Source organism: Pipistrellus hanaki (genome assembly GCF_964339955.1).
Source record: "Pipistrellus hanaki genome assembly, chromosome: 7".
NCBI lineage: Eukaryota > Metazoa > Chordata > Mammalia > Chiroptera > Vespertilionidae > Pipistrellus > Pipistrellus hanaki.
The window spans coordinates 85835682-85849917 of NC_140509.1; the positions used below are offsets into that span (position 1 = coordinate 85835682).

The 14236-nt window shown below is 59.9% G+C and overlaps 1 protein-coding gene across 4 annotated transcripts in view; it reads left to right on the forward strand.

Annotated features, from left to right (window-relative positions):
- Positions 1 to 14236, forward strand: part of IGF2R (insulin like growth factor 2 receptor) — an 84639-nt gene that overhangs the window by 13128 nt on the left and 57275 nt on the right. For all 4 annotated transcript variants that reach the window (XM_084890902.1, XM_084890903.1, XM_084890904.1 and 1 more), the window contains exon 2: positions 5721 to 5860. In XM_084890902.1, coding sequence (XP_084747028.1) covers positions 5721 to 5860 — 140 coding nt within the window. The remainder of the gene's footprint in view (positions 1 to 5720; positions 5861 to 14236) is intronic.

The window sequence follows — 14236 nt, forward strand, 5'->3', positions numbered from 1 at the left end:
TTTGTAGCTGAATTATATAGATTTTATTTTAGACCTTAGCTGGTTTTAAAATGGAAGAACCCCAGATTCTATTTTACAAGGCATTGTAGTTTCGCAGCACTCAGTGATGGCATAGGGAAACCCGAGAGGTGCCCAGAAGACACCAGAGTCAAATGCTTTAAAACCATGGTCCAGCCCTAGCCGGTGTGGCTCAGTGGACAGAGCATTGGCCTGCAGACGAAGGGTCCCAGGTTCAATTCTGGTCAAGGGCACGTACCTCAGTTGCAGGCTCTATCCTGCCCCTGGCCAGGGCACGTGTGCGAGGCAGCCAATACATGTGTTGCTCTCACATGGATATTTCTCTCTCTGTCTCTCCCCCTCCCTTCCACTCTCTCTAAAAACCAATGGGGGGAATGTCCTCGGTGAGGATGAACGGAAAAGAAATATAAGTAAATAAGTACATTTCACTGTTTCTGAAAAGACAGCGTCCGTTGCCCCCTCCAGCGTTTCCTTCAGAATGTCCCCTTTCTCTGGACGCGGCCGCAGGGTGTGGGCGGTGGAGTCCCCGTGAGGCCTGGGCCCGGACCAGGGCGGGCTCGCTGTGGCATTCGCTGGAGCAACATTTGGAGAGCCAGCGCCTTCCTGTCTCGGGGCTGGTGGACAGGGCACTGCTTGTGTGCTTCCCGCTCACTGGTAACCTGCCAGCACCTTGCAGGATATTATGAAACTTACACCAAACGAGGTTAAAATGGAGCCTCTGTGCCATGAACAGATGCGGACTGAGTGCAGGCGTCCGCCATGGTCTTGGCAGAGGCCGTGGGATCACGGGCAGGCGCGGACAGGCCCGCTCTGTCGGAGGGCTCTGCGCTCGGCGTGGAGGGTCCGCGCTCAGGGCCGGTTTCCACCACTGGTCACCCTCACAGCCCAGATTCCTCCTGAGGACGCGCCTCGGGCATGGCTCCTGCGGGCTCTGAGGGTTTGCTGGGGCTGTCTCCTGATGGCCCCTGCGAAGGGAAGCGCGCTCTGCTAAGTAGTTGTGTCCGAGGGGAGTGAGGCCGGGGCGAGGACAGCAGGGGTGTGTCCGGTCCGTCGGCGGGTCCTCGGCCGGCCGGCACGTGAGGGAACGGTGGCCTTTCCGCGGAGGCTGCCGAAGGGGCTGCCGCTGGTCTTCGGCCATCCAGCCGTGCCAGCGAGAGCAGGACGGTGGGGTGCACAGAGCAGACGTGTGTAACTTGGGGGGAGCTGGAGGCGGCACAGGTGGGTCACTGTCCATCAGAGTCACCTTCCAGCTAAGCCTCAGTGGACTCCCCAGCCCAGACTGGTTCCCGCAACGTGGGACCCGTCACTTCGGTGGCATTGGTGCGCGTCCCACGTTAGATCGAAATGCTAACGTGTTGTGGAATGTTCTGTTCTCTGAAGAGGTCAGGGGACTTTTTTGAGCCTTGGGAACAAGGAAGGCAAGCATTTGCCCCGGGGCTTGGAGGGACCGAGCCGGTTCCTGGTGCCTGATCCTCCGGACCTGGGGCCCGGGACAGGTGACTCATGGCAGCAGTGCCTGTGGGCTCTGCCCTGGAGAGGCTCGCACCAGGAGGCTGCCCTGAGGTTGGGGTCCCCGGCAGGTGTCCTTCCTTCCCCGCATGGACTCTGTGTCTGCCTGTCCTGTCCTGGGCGGCGGGGGTCCCCGCCCGAGATTGGCCTTACACGATGGGAGCGGCAGCAGGGCTGAGCACGGATACGGGGTGGGTTTCCTGAGAGGGGGAGGGCACGTTGGCTCAGTGCATCTTACACTCCGGAAAACGAGGTGTAGCATGACGAGGATTCTGCTTGCCTTTGCTGATTTTCAAAGCCAAGGCTCTTGCACACTTCGCTCTGTGTCCAGAGGAGCAGTTCTGCCGGGCTGGGCTGCTCCTTTGAGGATATTAACTGCCTTTCGCAAGGCTGGGCCGGGGGACGGGGCCCCTGGGTGGTGGCTCTCACGGACCATCTGCTCACCCCGCCTTGTGGACCCCGCCCCCCTGGGGCCCCTCAGATAAGAGCCGGACAGCCTGGAGCCCTGGTGGCTTTTGGAAGACTTGACCCTGACGTTGGGAGTTAGAGTTTCAGGAACACGCCCGCGGCTCTCCCTCCCTCCCGCCCGCCCGCTGCGGGAGCTGCCTGCAGAGCAGATAGATTCAAACCATACGGGTGTGCGTGGAGCACAGACTACATTTCCACACAGCTTGCAAATATTTTCTTCCAGAGGTTTGCTGCTTGCCAAAAATTTAAATTTTAATGTTACAGCTTAGTTTTCATTTTGATCTAATACGCTGGTCTCATTTCTTGCTGCCTGTTTTTTTCCCCTTGTCTCTCCCTGTGCAAGCCCTGGGCGAGGGCAGGGCAGACCTCTCTCTGTGCCTGGCTGCGAGGGGAGTCGCACGCTGGGCATGTTCTGTCCCTTCAGGCGGAGGAGTGCTGCCTAGCACGCAGGTTTTTGGACCGAAGTCTATTGTTCCTTAAAGATACCATTAAACTTTACTCAGTGTGTGTGGCGCTTCCACGGCTTCTGAGGCCGTTTTCTGATTCTCTGACACATGCTCACCTCCAGGGAGAGAGCGGTGACGCCGGGGCCCTTTGATCTGGCACCGAGTCTGGGACCATCCGGTTCCAAACACGCAATTTTCTTTTTCTTTTTTTGTTCTGTTCCACCTTTCTCCTTTTCCCCCCATTTTTTTTAATTTTTATTAAGGCATTATATGTGCACATATCTTACCATTGGCCCCCTCCACTCCCAGAGACACGCAGTTTTCTTAAACAGTGCTATCAGATATTTATACAACTTCCAAGCTTATTATGAAGTAGTCTTTACAAGTGTTTATTAGCAGCAGGAGCAGATCTAGATAACAGTTTGATCTAGCTGGGGTGCATACCAGAACACACGGCCGTTTCTGGAGAGTGTTTGCTAGGTTTGCAGATAAGTGATTTCAGCCAGAGGATTATCCCCGCGCTCTTTACGATGGGAGGTGCGAGGCGTGTTTTTTTCTCTTAAAGCGGACACGAGCCCGTTGGACGCAGGGCGCTGGGGCGCTGAAGGCACAGATGCCGGGGGAGCCAGTGGAGAGCGTGCCCGGGACCGTGCCCGCGGGCTGTAGGCTGGTGCCTGAGTGGCATCGGAGGGGCCGCCCCTGTGAAGTGGCTCAGCCCGCCCCCTGGGAAAGGCCGGCTCTCAGCTCCTTCCCCAGGACCCCCTTCCTGCCCCCGCACCTCTTACCTTCTGGGTAAACCTGGACAGCAAACACGAAACGCACACACAGCAGAGATGGCGCGGAGCACGGTTCTTTCCAGAGGAGCGGGACACGTCCCCACTCCGCTCTGTCTCCTCCTCCCCGCTCCCCGGACACCGCTCTCCACGGCTCGCTTATCTGAGTGCCATCCCGCCAGAGCCGCAGTGGCTTTGTTGTCACAGCGCCGGGGGGCGTGGGAGGTGGATCTGCTCGGTCTGTTCCTGCCCCAGCCGCTCGGAAACGCTGCCTCCCGCCCTCTCCCCCTCCCCGGCCGGCCCAGGCCCACCGAGTCCCGGGAGGACCGTCGTGGCCCCCGAGCCAGAGGCCGGCCGCCCCGTGTGAACGGGACCGACGGACACGTCTCACTGACGCTCTGCAGACAGCAACGCCAGCCGCCGGCTGCGAGGAAAGACCCACGGGGTCTCCTCTTTGCAGGGCCTTCCCTTGCTCCGAGTACGAAGTCAAAATGGCTTCCTTTAAAAAATCACAAAACACAAAACACAGACAGAACTGCTTCCTGTAACCTGCGGGCCCGTCTCCGTGGCCGCACCACCTGCCCTCGCCCACCTTCTCTGGCCGCAGGCTCCCTCCTCCTGCATCACCTCTTGGTCTCAGGGCTGGAGTCCTCTCCCGCCATCCCAGTCCCACGCCTCAGCCCCACCGCGGCCCAGCCGCTGCTCCTGTTGCTGGCCTCAGCCAACGGCCTCGGGAGGAGCCGCCTCTGCACGCGTTCCTGCCCAGGGCGGTGGCAGAACTGCTGGTAGAGCTGTCCTGCCTGTTTTCTCTCTCAACTGGGACGGACCCCGGGGGGCCGGGGCGTTTCGGCCTGACTCGGTCACCGCTGTCCTCAGCCTCTGCAGCCCGAGGCACGTGAGGAGGGGCACGAAGGTCAGAGGGGACAGGCCCTGGCTGATGACTCTGCCTCCAGGTGGCACGGCTGTGCTCCCCGACGGCAGGAGGCAGCCGCCCTGTTCCCGGGGCGGAAGGGGCTCCGTGGCTCCTGCTTCCCAGCTGCCCCCACCCGGTCACCCGGGGCCCCGGGGCCGGCATGGACAAGCACATCAGCCTGTTTGTCGGACTTGGACCAGTGCAGGGGCCTCCGAACAAACGGGGGAGGGAGAGGCCGTCCGCCCCTGCCTGAGCTCCTGTGTGCTTCCCTCCCCAACCCTGGGCTTCGCGGCGGGGTGTGACCCAGTCCCACACTCGGGCAGGAGAGCGCTGGGCTCCTTGCTGCCACCGGTCCACAGTGGGGTTCCTCCGTCCCTGGGTGGGCTTCTGGGGGGGCTCTTCTCTTCTGGAGGGGGTGTTGCCTCGTGTGCTCTGCCGGCCCTGGCCCCGCCGTGTGGGGGAGGGCATCTGGGGAGGGGCCGCGCCCTCTCCGAGGGAGTGCCTGCCACCCAGGGGCTCACACACCACACTGGTGACCCGGTCCCAGGTGCTCTCCCCCTCACCCGTCTGGTCACAGACTCCGCACTCTGCCAGGACTTTCAGCCACAGGCCTCCCTTTCTGCCTCCGCCCGCCCGAGGAAATGAGCCCGGCTCCCACACACACCACTTTCTCTCTGTCCCACCGGAGAATTGAGGCTCATTGTTTTGACAATACTGACAAGCCATTCTTTTGTCCCAAGCATGCAGATTCATTCATTAACAACTCATTAACTCAAGAGCTACTTGGTCAGAGGTTTGAACATACAATGAGGTGTATGTGTTTGTTTTTTTAATTCTCAAGGATATGTTTTTTAAATTTATTTAAAAAATAAATTTATTTAGAGAGAGAGAGAGAGAGAGAGAGAGGGGGAGGGAGGGAGGGAGGGAGGGAGGGAGGGGGAGAGAGAGGTGTTGAACTTACAGCCTAGGCGTGTGCCCTCACTGGGACTCGAACCTGCAGTCTTTTGGTGTCCAACCACCCCAGCCGCCTGGCGGGGTGTGCAGTGTGAGTCTCAGCGCGAGGGAAATGCTGACCTGGTGGGCCAGCCAGGGTACGCCCGATTCTGAGTCTGATAGCCGGCTCATTACACGACTCTGTCTTGTCAGTTCCGATCTGCGCTGTCGCTGTAAAAGTAAAACCAGAAGTAGAACCGGCTTTCATGCCACAACCAGTTTTTAAGTAAAATAAACAGAGTTGCAAACACGCGTTGGCTTTCCAGCATTCCAGCGTGATTTGAACGGCTCCTGTCTTATACTGACACGATTCTTGAGCAATTACTTATCTGGGCTGATACTCTGAAGGGGATGGTAGAATTTTAAGAATTTTGGTGACCGATGGGTCTTGAGGTGGCTTCGGGGCGGGTGGGAGCGGAGCAAGGTGGTGGTTAGTGGTTTCTGCCCTGGCTTCGGGTCAGCTATGATGTAGCCGCCATGGGGATCCGGCTGATGGGAGCTCGGTGGCCCTAAAGCACATGAGGCTTGGATGTAAACTACGGAGAAGGTGAACGGTGGGCAGGTCACTGATGACGACAACTTGATTTTCTTCCTTTTCAGCTACACTTGGGAAGCTGTTGACACCAAAAACCAGATGCTCTACAAGATCAGCGTCTGCGGGAACGTGGCCATTCCCGCGTGCGGGGCGTCGAGCGCCGTCTGCATGAAGAACCTGAAGACGGGCCGCTACCGCTCCGTGGGTGAGTACCCGGCTGGCGCCCCTGGCCCCCGGCCCGGCGTCGCAGGGACACTCGGTGCTGTATAGCTGCCACACAGTTATGTGTGCCTTGACTACGTAATGGACAGTGTATGTTCGATCATAGCTAAAGGGGGTAACAGTGTAAATGTCCACTGAGATGAAGTTAGGTGTCTTCCATTTAGTGCAGCGATTTTCTCCCGGTGAGCCGCAAGAATGTGGGAAACGTGCAGCGCCTGGCTCTTTCTCAGGGGCACTGACTTCTTCCCTTAGGCTGGCATACAAAACACGGCAATGGCCAACACAGCCGCAGCTTCCCGGGGGCACCGAATTGAAATTATACCTCTCTTTTTTAAAATTTTTGGTCAGATTATATTTTTTGGTGTGCTGCAGAACTTTAGTAATTCGTGTATGTGTGCCATGAGATGAGAAAGGTTGAAAATCGCTGATCTGGTGGAATTAATCGTCGCGCAGAATTATGCACATTTATACTTAATTGGCCATTAAGTACAAATGGTTAACTCGTGGTCGGCAAACTCATTAGCCAGCAGAGCCAAATATCAACAGTGAAACGATTGGAATTTCTTTGGAGAGCTGGATCTTTTAAACTCAAACTTCTTCTAACGTCACGTCTTGGTGTTTTATGGAAGAGCCACACTCGAGGGGCCAAAGAGCCACCTGTGGCTCGCCGCGGTTTGCCGACCACCACCCTAGAAGGCTATTTCCACGTGGTTCTGCCTTCTCACGTTTTTCTCAGACTCCCCACCCCCATCTCCTCTAGTGTCGGGCCTTTCCCCGTGCAATGCCTGCTTCCTTCTGAGGGTGCTTGATGCTCGGGCAGAGTGCGTTCACTCGGGTCAGCGATGGTCCTGGGTTCTAGGCTCACATTCCCGATTAAGTACTCCCAGGGGCCGGCACTCCCAGATTAAACGCGCAAACCTTTCTCCTGGGGCCCCTTTCCGTTCCCCTGGGGGAGCAGGGAAGGGGCAGATGCCTAAGGGAAGGGACTCAGGTGCCAGGGTCCTTGGGTTTGGCGGGCTGGGGGTGCGGTCTCCCGGGGAGGGCCCCTGAGGCGGGTGCTGTTTGTGGGGTGAGGTGGGCGGTGTGGAGCCGGAGGGGCAGCATGCTGCCATAGCTCTGCCTGGATGGAAACGTTTCGGGTAAGAAGAAGGTGTCCGAGGTCGGCTGGTGGAGGCCGGCTGCTGCTGGTTTCTCTGTCTCCCGCAGAGGAGACAGACTGAAAACGCACGAGAGGGTCTGCGGCCGGGAGAAAGACAGAGGAGCGCCAGGTGGTCTGACTCTGGGGTGAGACAGGCTTTTTGTGTGCGATACACTTAAACACGGCAGTGAGATGGCCACTTTCCCGACGGGCACCTTTTGATGATTCATGGAGAGAGGCCACGAGTTACTCAGGTTTTCAGAAAGGGACTTGATTGTGATGCTTGACTGCATGTTTTTGGCTAGTGAAAGTGTCCTATCGGTGGTGGTGGGCTGGTATATAATAGCATAAGGTGACCCCAGATGCAGAAAAACCATGGGAGGAGGGTTGTGAGATTGGCAAGGTTGGACAAAATTTGAGAATGACCAAGTTCCGTAAGCTTTGGCCCTGGCTGGTGGGCGCAGGGGTTAGAGCTTCAGCCTGCCTTCCCGAGGGTCGCAGGTTCGATTCCGGTCAAGGGCATGCACGTGGGGCAGGTTCCCAGCCAGTCGGGGGGCCTGTGGGAGGCAACCAGTTGAGGTGGCTCTCCTACATCAGTATCTCTCTTTCTCTCTTTCTCTCTTACTCTTCCCCCAACTTCCACTCTCTCTAAAGTCAACGGAAAAAATATCCTTTGGTGAGGATTAACAAACAAACAAACAAAAAAAAAAAAAAAAAAAAAGAAAGAAAAAAAGAAAAAAGTTCCTTAAAGAAAGAAAGGAAGAAAGGAAGGAAGGAGGAAAGATAAAAGTTCCATAGGCTTTGGAAGCCAGGCAGGAGCGTGGTGACCTGGGTGGGTGGTGGGTGGGTGATGGCCATGGGGGAGGCGGTCTGATAAGACGTGTGTTCAGAAAGCTGGCCCGGCCCGGGGAACCGCAGAGCTCGGTGGATGGAGATGCCGATGGCAACTAGATGAGTTAACAGCTAAGTTCCAGGTTGAGGATGATATAAACCAGCCGTTTCCAATCTCGTTTTGCTCTCCCAGACACATTCCACATGCTCTCCCAGCTCCGAACCCAGCTCCCGCAGGGGAGGAGTCGGCTGGGTGCTGTGAACTTTCAGCCGATACTGCCTGTCCTTCAGCGCCAGGAGGCAAACGGGGGGGGGGGGGGGAACGGATGAAGGTGAGAGGAACATGGAGAGGTAATTCTCAATTAGATCTGATTTGTCTTACGGTGGCTGTAACGAAATTTGCCTTTGTAACTTGTTTTACAACTAAGTGCCTTGTATACCGTGTGTGAGGTACTATGCTTTTAAGTAACACAATCTCGGTTCATTCAGCAGCTTTTTTGAAGTAGGTGATTTCATTCCCCTCGTTTTACAAATGAGGACACCAAAGCCCAAAATAGATAAGCTGCTGGCCAGAGGCTGGTTGCCAGAGGCTGATGGTTGCGAATGTGCCGCTGACAGGCCGGCCGGAGCCTGTACTTATTTGGGGCTGAGCAGTTTGGAGAGTCAGACGGTTGTGGAGCTAAAATGGGAACCGCGACGGGAAATCTGACCTCCTGAAAACTGGCTTCTGTGAACTTGCTAGAAAGGGGGAGGGGGCGGGAGTGAGTTTTGAGAGCAGGCACAAGAACTGGAGTTTCCAATAAATCAGAGGAGCCGGAGAATCAGGATGGCAATAGATCCACACGTACATGAGAACTTCATGTATAACCAGCATTTTAGGTGCAGTTGAGGCATTTACCTCTTAGCACACAGGGCCAGACCACTCCTTCATGGGTGTAACAGCAGTGACCGCTCAGTGAACGTTAAAAGGACGGCGGGATGTTAGGGGAATCGAAATAGAATCCAGAGGAGGCAAGCTCTCCTCTTAATAAATAAGACGAGCCACCGGGGAGAGAAGCGCAGCGTCTGAGGGCTGGCAGCTCCCGGAGAGGAAATCCCGATGGTCAGGGCCACTTCATTAGTGAGTCAGGTGTAAGTGCAAAGCGAAGCAAGAAAGAAGCCTCGCCTTTCTCCCGCCACACTGGCAGCCGCTCCCAGGGTTGCATCAGACGGCGCTGGCAGGGAGCCTGGGTAGTGCCGTGGGACGGTTGTCGGCAGCCCTTTCGGGAGATCCCTGCCGATGCCAGTTTTATGGTGCCCCCAGGGCTGTCTGTGTGCTCCACTTCGGGTTAAATAATAGTACCTTATTTTTGATTAAGAAATCAAACCTTAGTTCTTCCCTAAGCCAACGATACGGTTGAGAATGCAAATCTAGCAGAAGGGAGCAGCTAGGTTTTATAGGGCCTGCGAACAGCATTTGCCTCCGTTTTCACCGCATTTTAAAGCGACTTCTACGTCTTATATATTTGATTTCCTCTGAAAATGTGGAAATCAAATATATAAGATTTGATTTCCTCATCGTCAGAGGAAATCAAAATATATTTGATTTCCTCTGACGATGAGGCCTGAAGCACTAATGATAATTCTTTAAAAAATGTAACACTTTTTAAACTTATAGATAGGATGGGCCTAAAATTCGTCGTTGAATGCAGTTAGTCTAAATCATTGGCTCGTCATTACCTTTGGATGCATGACATCACACTTGGCAAATATGGAAAACCACCAAAGGTGTCCACCTCCCTCCTAACATCCTGAGTATGAATGCCGCGGTTTTAACGGAACTCCTCTGAGCGTGAGGAGCTATATATCCACGACTGAGACCCGTGACCAGCCGTTTAACAGGCCACCCACCCACCAGCGGGGAGGGAGGTGAGGTTATTCACCATCGGAGCCGGGGGCTCTGGCGGCCTTCTTGCTGGGGACCTGGGCAGGACCCCGGAGTCCACCTGGTCCAGGCGCTGTGTCATGGCCTCACTCTCAGGAGCCTGGCCTTGGCTTCGGGGGCACCCGTGTGTGTGTGTGTGTGTGTGTGTGTGTGTGTGTGGGGGGCCCGGCGTCAGCCTCGGGAACCTCCCACCCCCCCATGCAGCCCGGCCCCTGGGTTGGATTTTGTATCTCTGATGATTAAGATGTGAAAACATATTATTTTCCTTTTAAGCCCTATATACATATGTGTATGTATGTATATACATATATATTTGGTAAAACCAGTCATTCTATGGGATATTTAAGATACCTAGTTGTGTTATTATTTTTTTCATTTTTTATTAAGGTACTATATGTGTGCATATCTTACCAATTTCTCCCTCTCCCCCGTTGAGTTTTTAGATATAACTCATGTTTTTATCCCATTTATGGTCTCTCCTGGTAGTCTAGCAAATTCTAATTTTTTAAAAATAAATCTTAATTGTTCAGATTATTACAAATGTTCCTTTTTTTCCCCCCCTCCATTGCTCCCCTCCACCAGGTTCCCACCCCACCCTCTGCCCTTTCCCCACCCCTCATTGTCCTCATCCATAGGTGCAGTTTTTGTTCAGACTGAACAAATTCTGCTAAATTTTAAAACATATTCCTATAACCTACTTTTGCAAATCTTGCCAATAGAGGAATTAGTACTGTACAGATATTTTTATATACATATATATATATATTAAAAATACTTTGATTTTGTTTTTTTTAAAATTTTTTCTTTTTCATTTTTTATGTACAGAGATGTTTGTACAAATTTTTTTTTTTTCGTAGTGCTGTGATAAATAGTATGCTGGGACAGCCTAACTGTGTGGGGCAGTTGAATAAATTGTATGTTTTATTCTGATTTCCTTGGTTAATTCCCAGATATGTGAATAAAATATTTAAAAACAACTGGCATTTAATACTCATTTATTTGAAACACACACTTGAAATCAGTCACAAAACAGACACGAGCTCCTTTTTTTTCCATGGAGCTTACACACACACACAAAACCACAACGGCAAAGGACACTGGAATGTGAGGATGCTGTAAAAACACGGGAGGAGGCACAGCGCTGCAGGCGCGGCCGGACGTGCTCAGGCATACCAGGTCCGGCACCTGGCTGGGAGAGCCACGCTAAGCGGGGCGGGAGCGGGGGCGAGTCCCGGGCGCGGGGGCTAGCGGAGGAGGGCGGGAGTCTCTGGGGGCGGGAAGGGTGGTAGCAAGAATAGAGTTCTCTTTCCAGGAGGGCAGTTGCTGTAGCGCAGAAAGCCGAGGCAGCAGGTGCGGGAAGGCCAGGGCAGAGGTTCTGTCCAGTTCGGTGAGGCATGAGTCCACTGTGAAGGGCACAACAGAGGGGGAGCGGCGGCCAAGCCCCGCCCACGGGGGGACTTAGCGCCGGGGGAGCCCCACGACCGGCTCCAGCCACCCGAACCAGCCAACGTGGCCATGCTCGTCAGCCTGGACGTCCCGGCGGTCCCGGCGCGCCGGGGCCGGGCGGAGAGCCCGGGCCGCCGCGCCCTCGCGGCCAGGCCGCAGCCCCAGCAGTTCCGCCCAGCGCTCCCGGCGGGCCGCGATCACCCGGGGATCCCCGTTGTCCATGACACCCACGGTCCCCAGCAGCCACTCCGCTCCCCAGCGGCGGCAGGGATCCCGGTAGGGCGGGCCCCGCCCGGCGGCCCCGCCATCGCGGGCGGCCTCGCCATCGCGGTTGGCCCTGCGGGGGCCGCGGCCCAGGCGCCGGAAATTGACGGGGAGCCGGTCGGCGGCGTCGGGGCGTTCGCCGGGGTTCAGGCGCCGGAAGTTGACGGGGAGCGGGTCGTCGTCGTCGTCGTCGGGGGGCGGCCGGGGCCGGGGCTCCCGGAACGGCCAGGCCCGCAGCATCAGCGCGTAGTGGACGCGAGCTCCCCAGAGCTCGTCCGGGTCCGGGTCCGCCGCCTCGCGTGGCAGGCGCCGGGCCGGCTGGGCTCCGGGGACCGCGGCCGGGCGCGCAGGGCCTGCGCCATCCGCCGCGGCCTGGCGTGCAGCGCGGGGCCCGGCCTGGCCGGGACCGCCGGGACCGGCGAGCGCGCCCTGGCCCGCAGGCTCTGCAGGACGCGGCGGGGTCTCGGGGGCATGGCGTGGCCCGTCCTGGGGGGGGCCGCCGGGGCCGGCGAGCGGGGCCTGGTGGACGCCCTGCTGCGCAGGCTCGCGCTGATCGGGCGCGGCCTGGCCGGCAGGGCGTGGCTCGCCGCCCTGGCGGGCCCCGGCGAGCGCGGCCTGGCCTGGCGGGCCCTGGCGAGCGCGGAGGGCGCGTGCGGCCAGGCGGCTCCAGATGCTGCGCCTGCGCGCGCCGAGGGGCCCGACTCGCCGGAGAGCGCCACCTGGCGGGCCTGCCAGGACGCGGCGGGGCCTGCGGGCGCGGGCGGGCCTGGCGGGCCCGGGCGAACCCGGCGCGATCTGGGGATCTCGGCGCGCCCAGCGCGGCCGGACGGGCTGGTAGCGCGCAGCCTGCCCTGCGGGGCGCGGCCGGGCGAGCGGGACCTTGGGGGGCCGGAGCGGCCTATTCGCGGGGTCTCCTGCCAGCGCGGCCTGCTCGGATGAGCCCGGGAGAGCTCGACCTGGTCTGGCGCAGCGGCCCTGGAGATCGCGGTCGGGAGGACACGGCGAGGCCTGGCGGGCCCTGGAGAGCGCGGCCTGGCGGGTCCGGGACGCAGGGTCTGCAGCACCCGACGCGGTCTGGTCTGGAGAGCTCTGCCGGCTCGGGCTGGGCCGGCCTGGGGAGCGCCGTCGGCTGGGCCGGGGGCTCGGGATCTCGCAGGGAGCCCCCGGACTGGGGAGCGCGGCCGGGAGGAGCGGGCGCGCGCGGGCGGGCGCGCTCTGGAGGGCCCGGCGCGATCTGGCGGGCCCGGCGAGCGCGGCCGGCTCTGGCGGGCCCAGCGGGGGCGCCCTGCTCGGGGGGGCCCGGTCTGGGGAGCGTGGTGAGGAGGGCCTGGCGCCCTCGGTCGAGGGGCCCTGGGGTGGTCCGCCGGGCCCAGAGAGCGGTTCGGCGGGCCCAGCGGGCGGTCTGGCGGACCCAGCGCGCGGTCTGCAGGACCCAGCGGGGTCTGGCGGGCCCGGCCTGGCGATCGGGATCGGGGGGGCTGGTGGCGGCCCAGCGGGCCTGGGCGAGGGCGGCCTGGCCGGGCGGGCTCGGCCTGCGGGAAGCCGTGGTCTGGCGGGGCTGGCGTCCGCAGCCTGGGCTGCAGGAAGCGCCCTGGCGAGCGCGGCCTGGAACTCGCGCGCTCCGATCGGCCGGGGCCGCGCCAGGGCGTTCTGGCCTGGCGGGGCCGGCCTGGGGAGCGCGGCCTGGTTGGGCCCGCGCGGGTTCTGGAGGACCCGGCGCGGTCTGACGGCCCCGGCGAGCGCGATCCAGCCCATTTGGCGCCGTCCTCGGGAGCTGGCCGTGGGCCTGGCGTGCTGGCCGCCGCCCCGCAGTCCTCGCCCGGCTTCGGCCCGGGGAGGTGGCCCGGCTGGCGGGTTGCCGCGGAGCTTGCCGCGCTGGCGCCCGGTCTGCTCGGCGGCGTCAGGCGGCGGCGGGAGGAGAGGCGGACGGCTGGCGCGGCGCCGCGGCTGGCGGGGGGATGCTGCCGCCTCGCGGCGGAGCGGGGGCCCGGGGCCAGCACTCTGCTTCCCGGCTGCGGAGGGACCGGGCGGCGGGCGCGGGCTGGGGCGGGCTGCGGTCTGGCGCCGCAGTGCCGGGGAGGGCCTTTTATGCCGGCGGGGGAGCCGCCCCCGCGCGGCCGCAGCACCGCTCTCCGCTGCCGCCGTGTCCTGCCGCGCCGGCTGCGGGGGCGCCGGAAGCCCCGCCCGCCGCCCGCGCCCGCCGCCCGCCGCCCTCCCTCCGCGGGCGGGGCCGGCGCTGTGCAGGCGCTGTCCGCGGTGCCGCGCTGTCCGCGGGCGGGGCTGGGGCGCTGTGCAGGCGCTGTCCACGGTGCCGCGCTGTCCGCGGGCGGGGCTGGGGCGCTGTGCAGGCGCTGTCCACGGTGCCGCGCTGTCCGCGGGCCGGGCTCAGGGTGCTGTCCAGGCGCTGGCGCTGTCCGCGGGTTGGGCCCGGCGCTGTCCAGGCGCTAGCGCGGGCGCTGTCCGCGGTGCCGGCGCGGCAGGTGGCCGCGGATTGTGGCGGACAGGGGTTTGCAGGGCGGACAGGGGTTTGCAGGGCGGACAGGCCCCGGTCTCGGTCTCCGCGGGAGCGCGGGCGGGACACAGAACCGCTGCGCGGCGGTGTCGCAGCTCAGAAACCATTTCCTCTCCTTCACCAGTTGGCATCCTGATTTCACCCCCTCCTCCTTTTTTAAAGACCTCGGCTGTCCGTGTTGAATTGGACCACTTAACACTCCCGAGATCACTAATCAATAATCCGAGGGCTAACCTTTTAATTT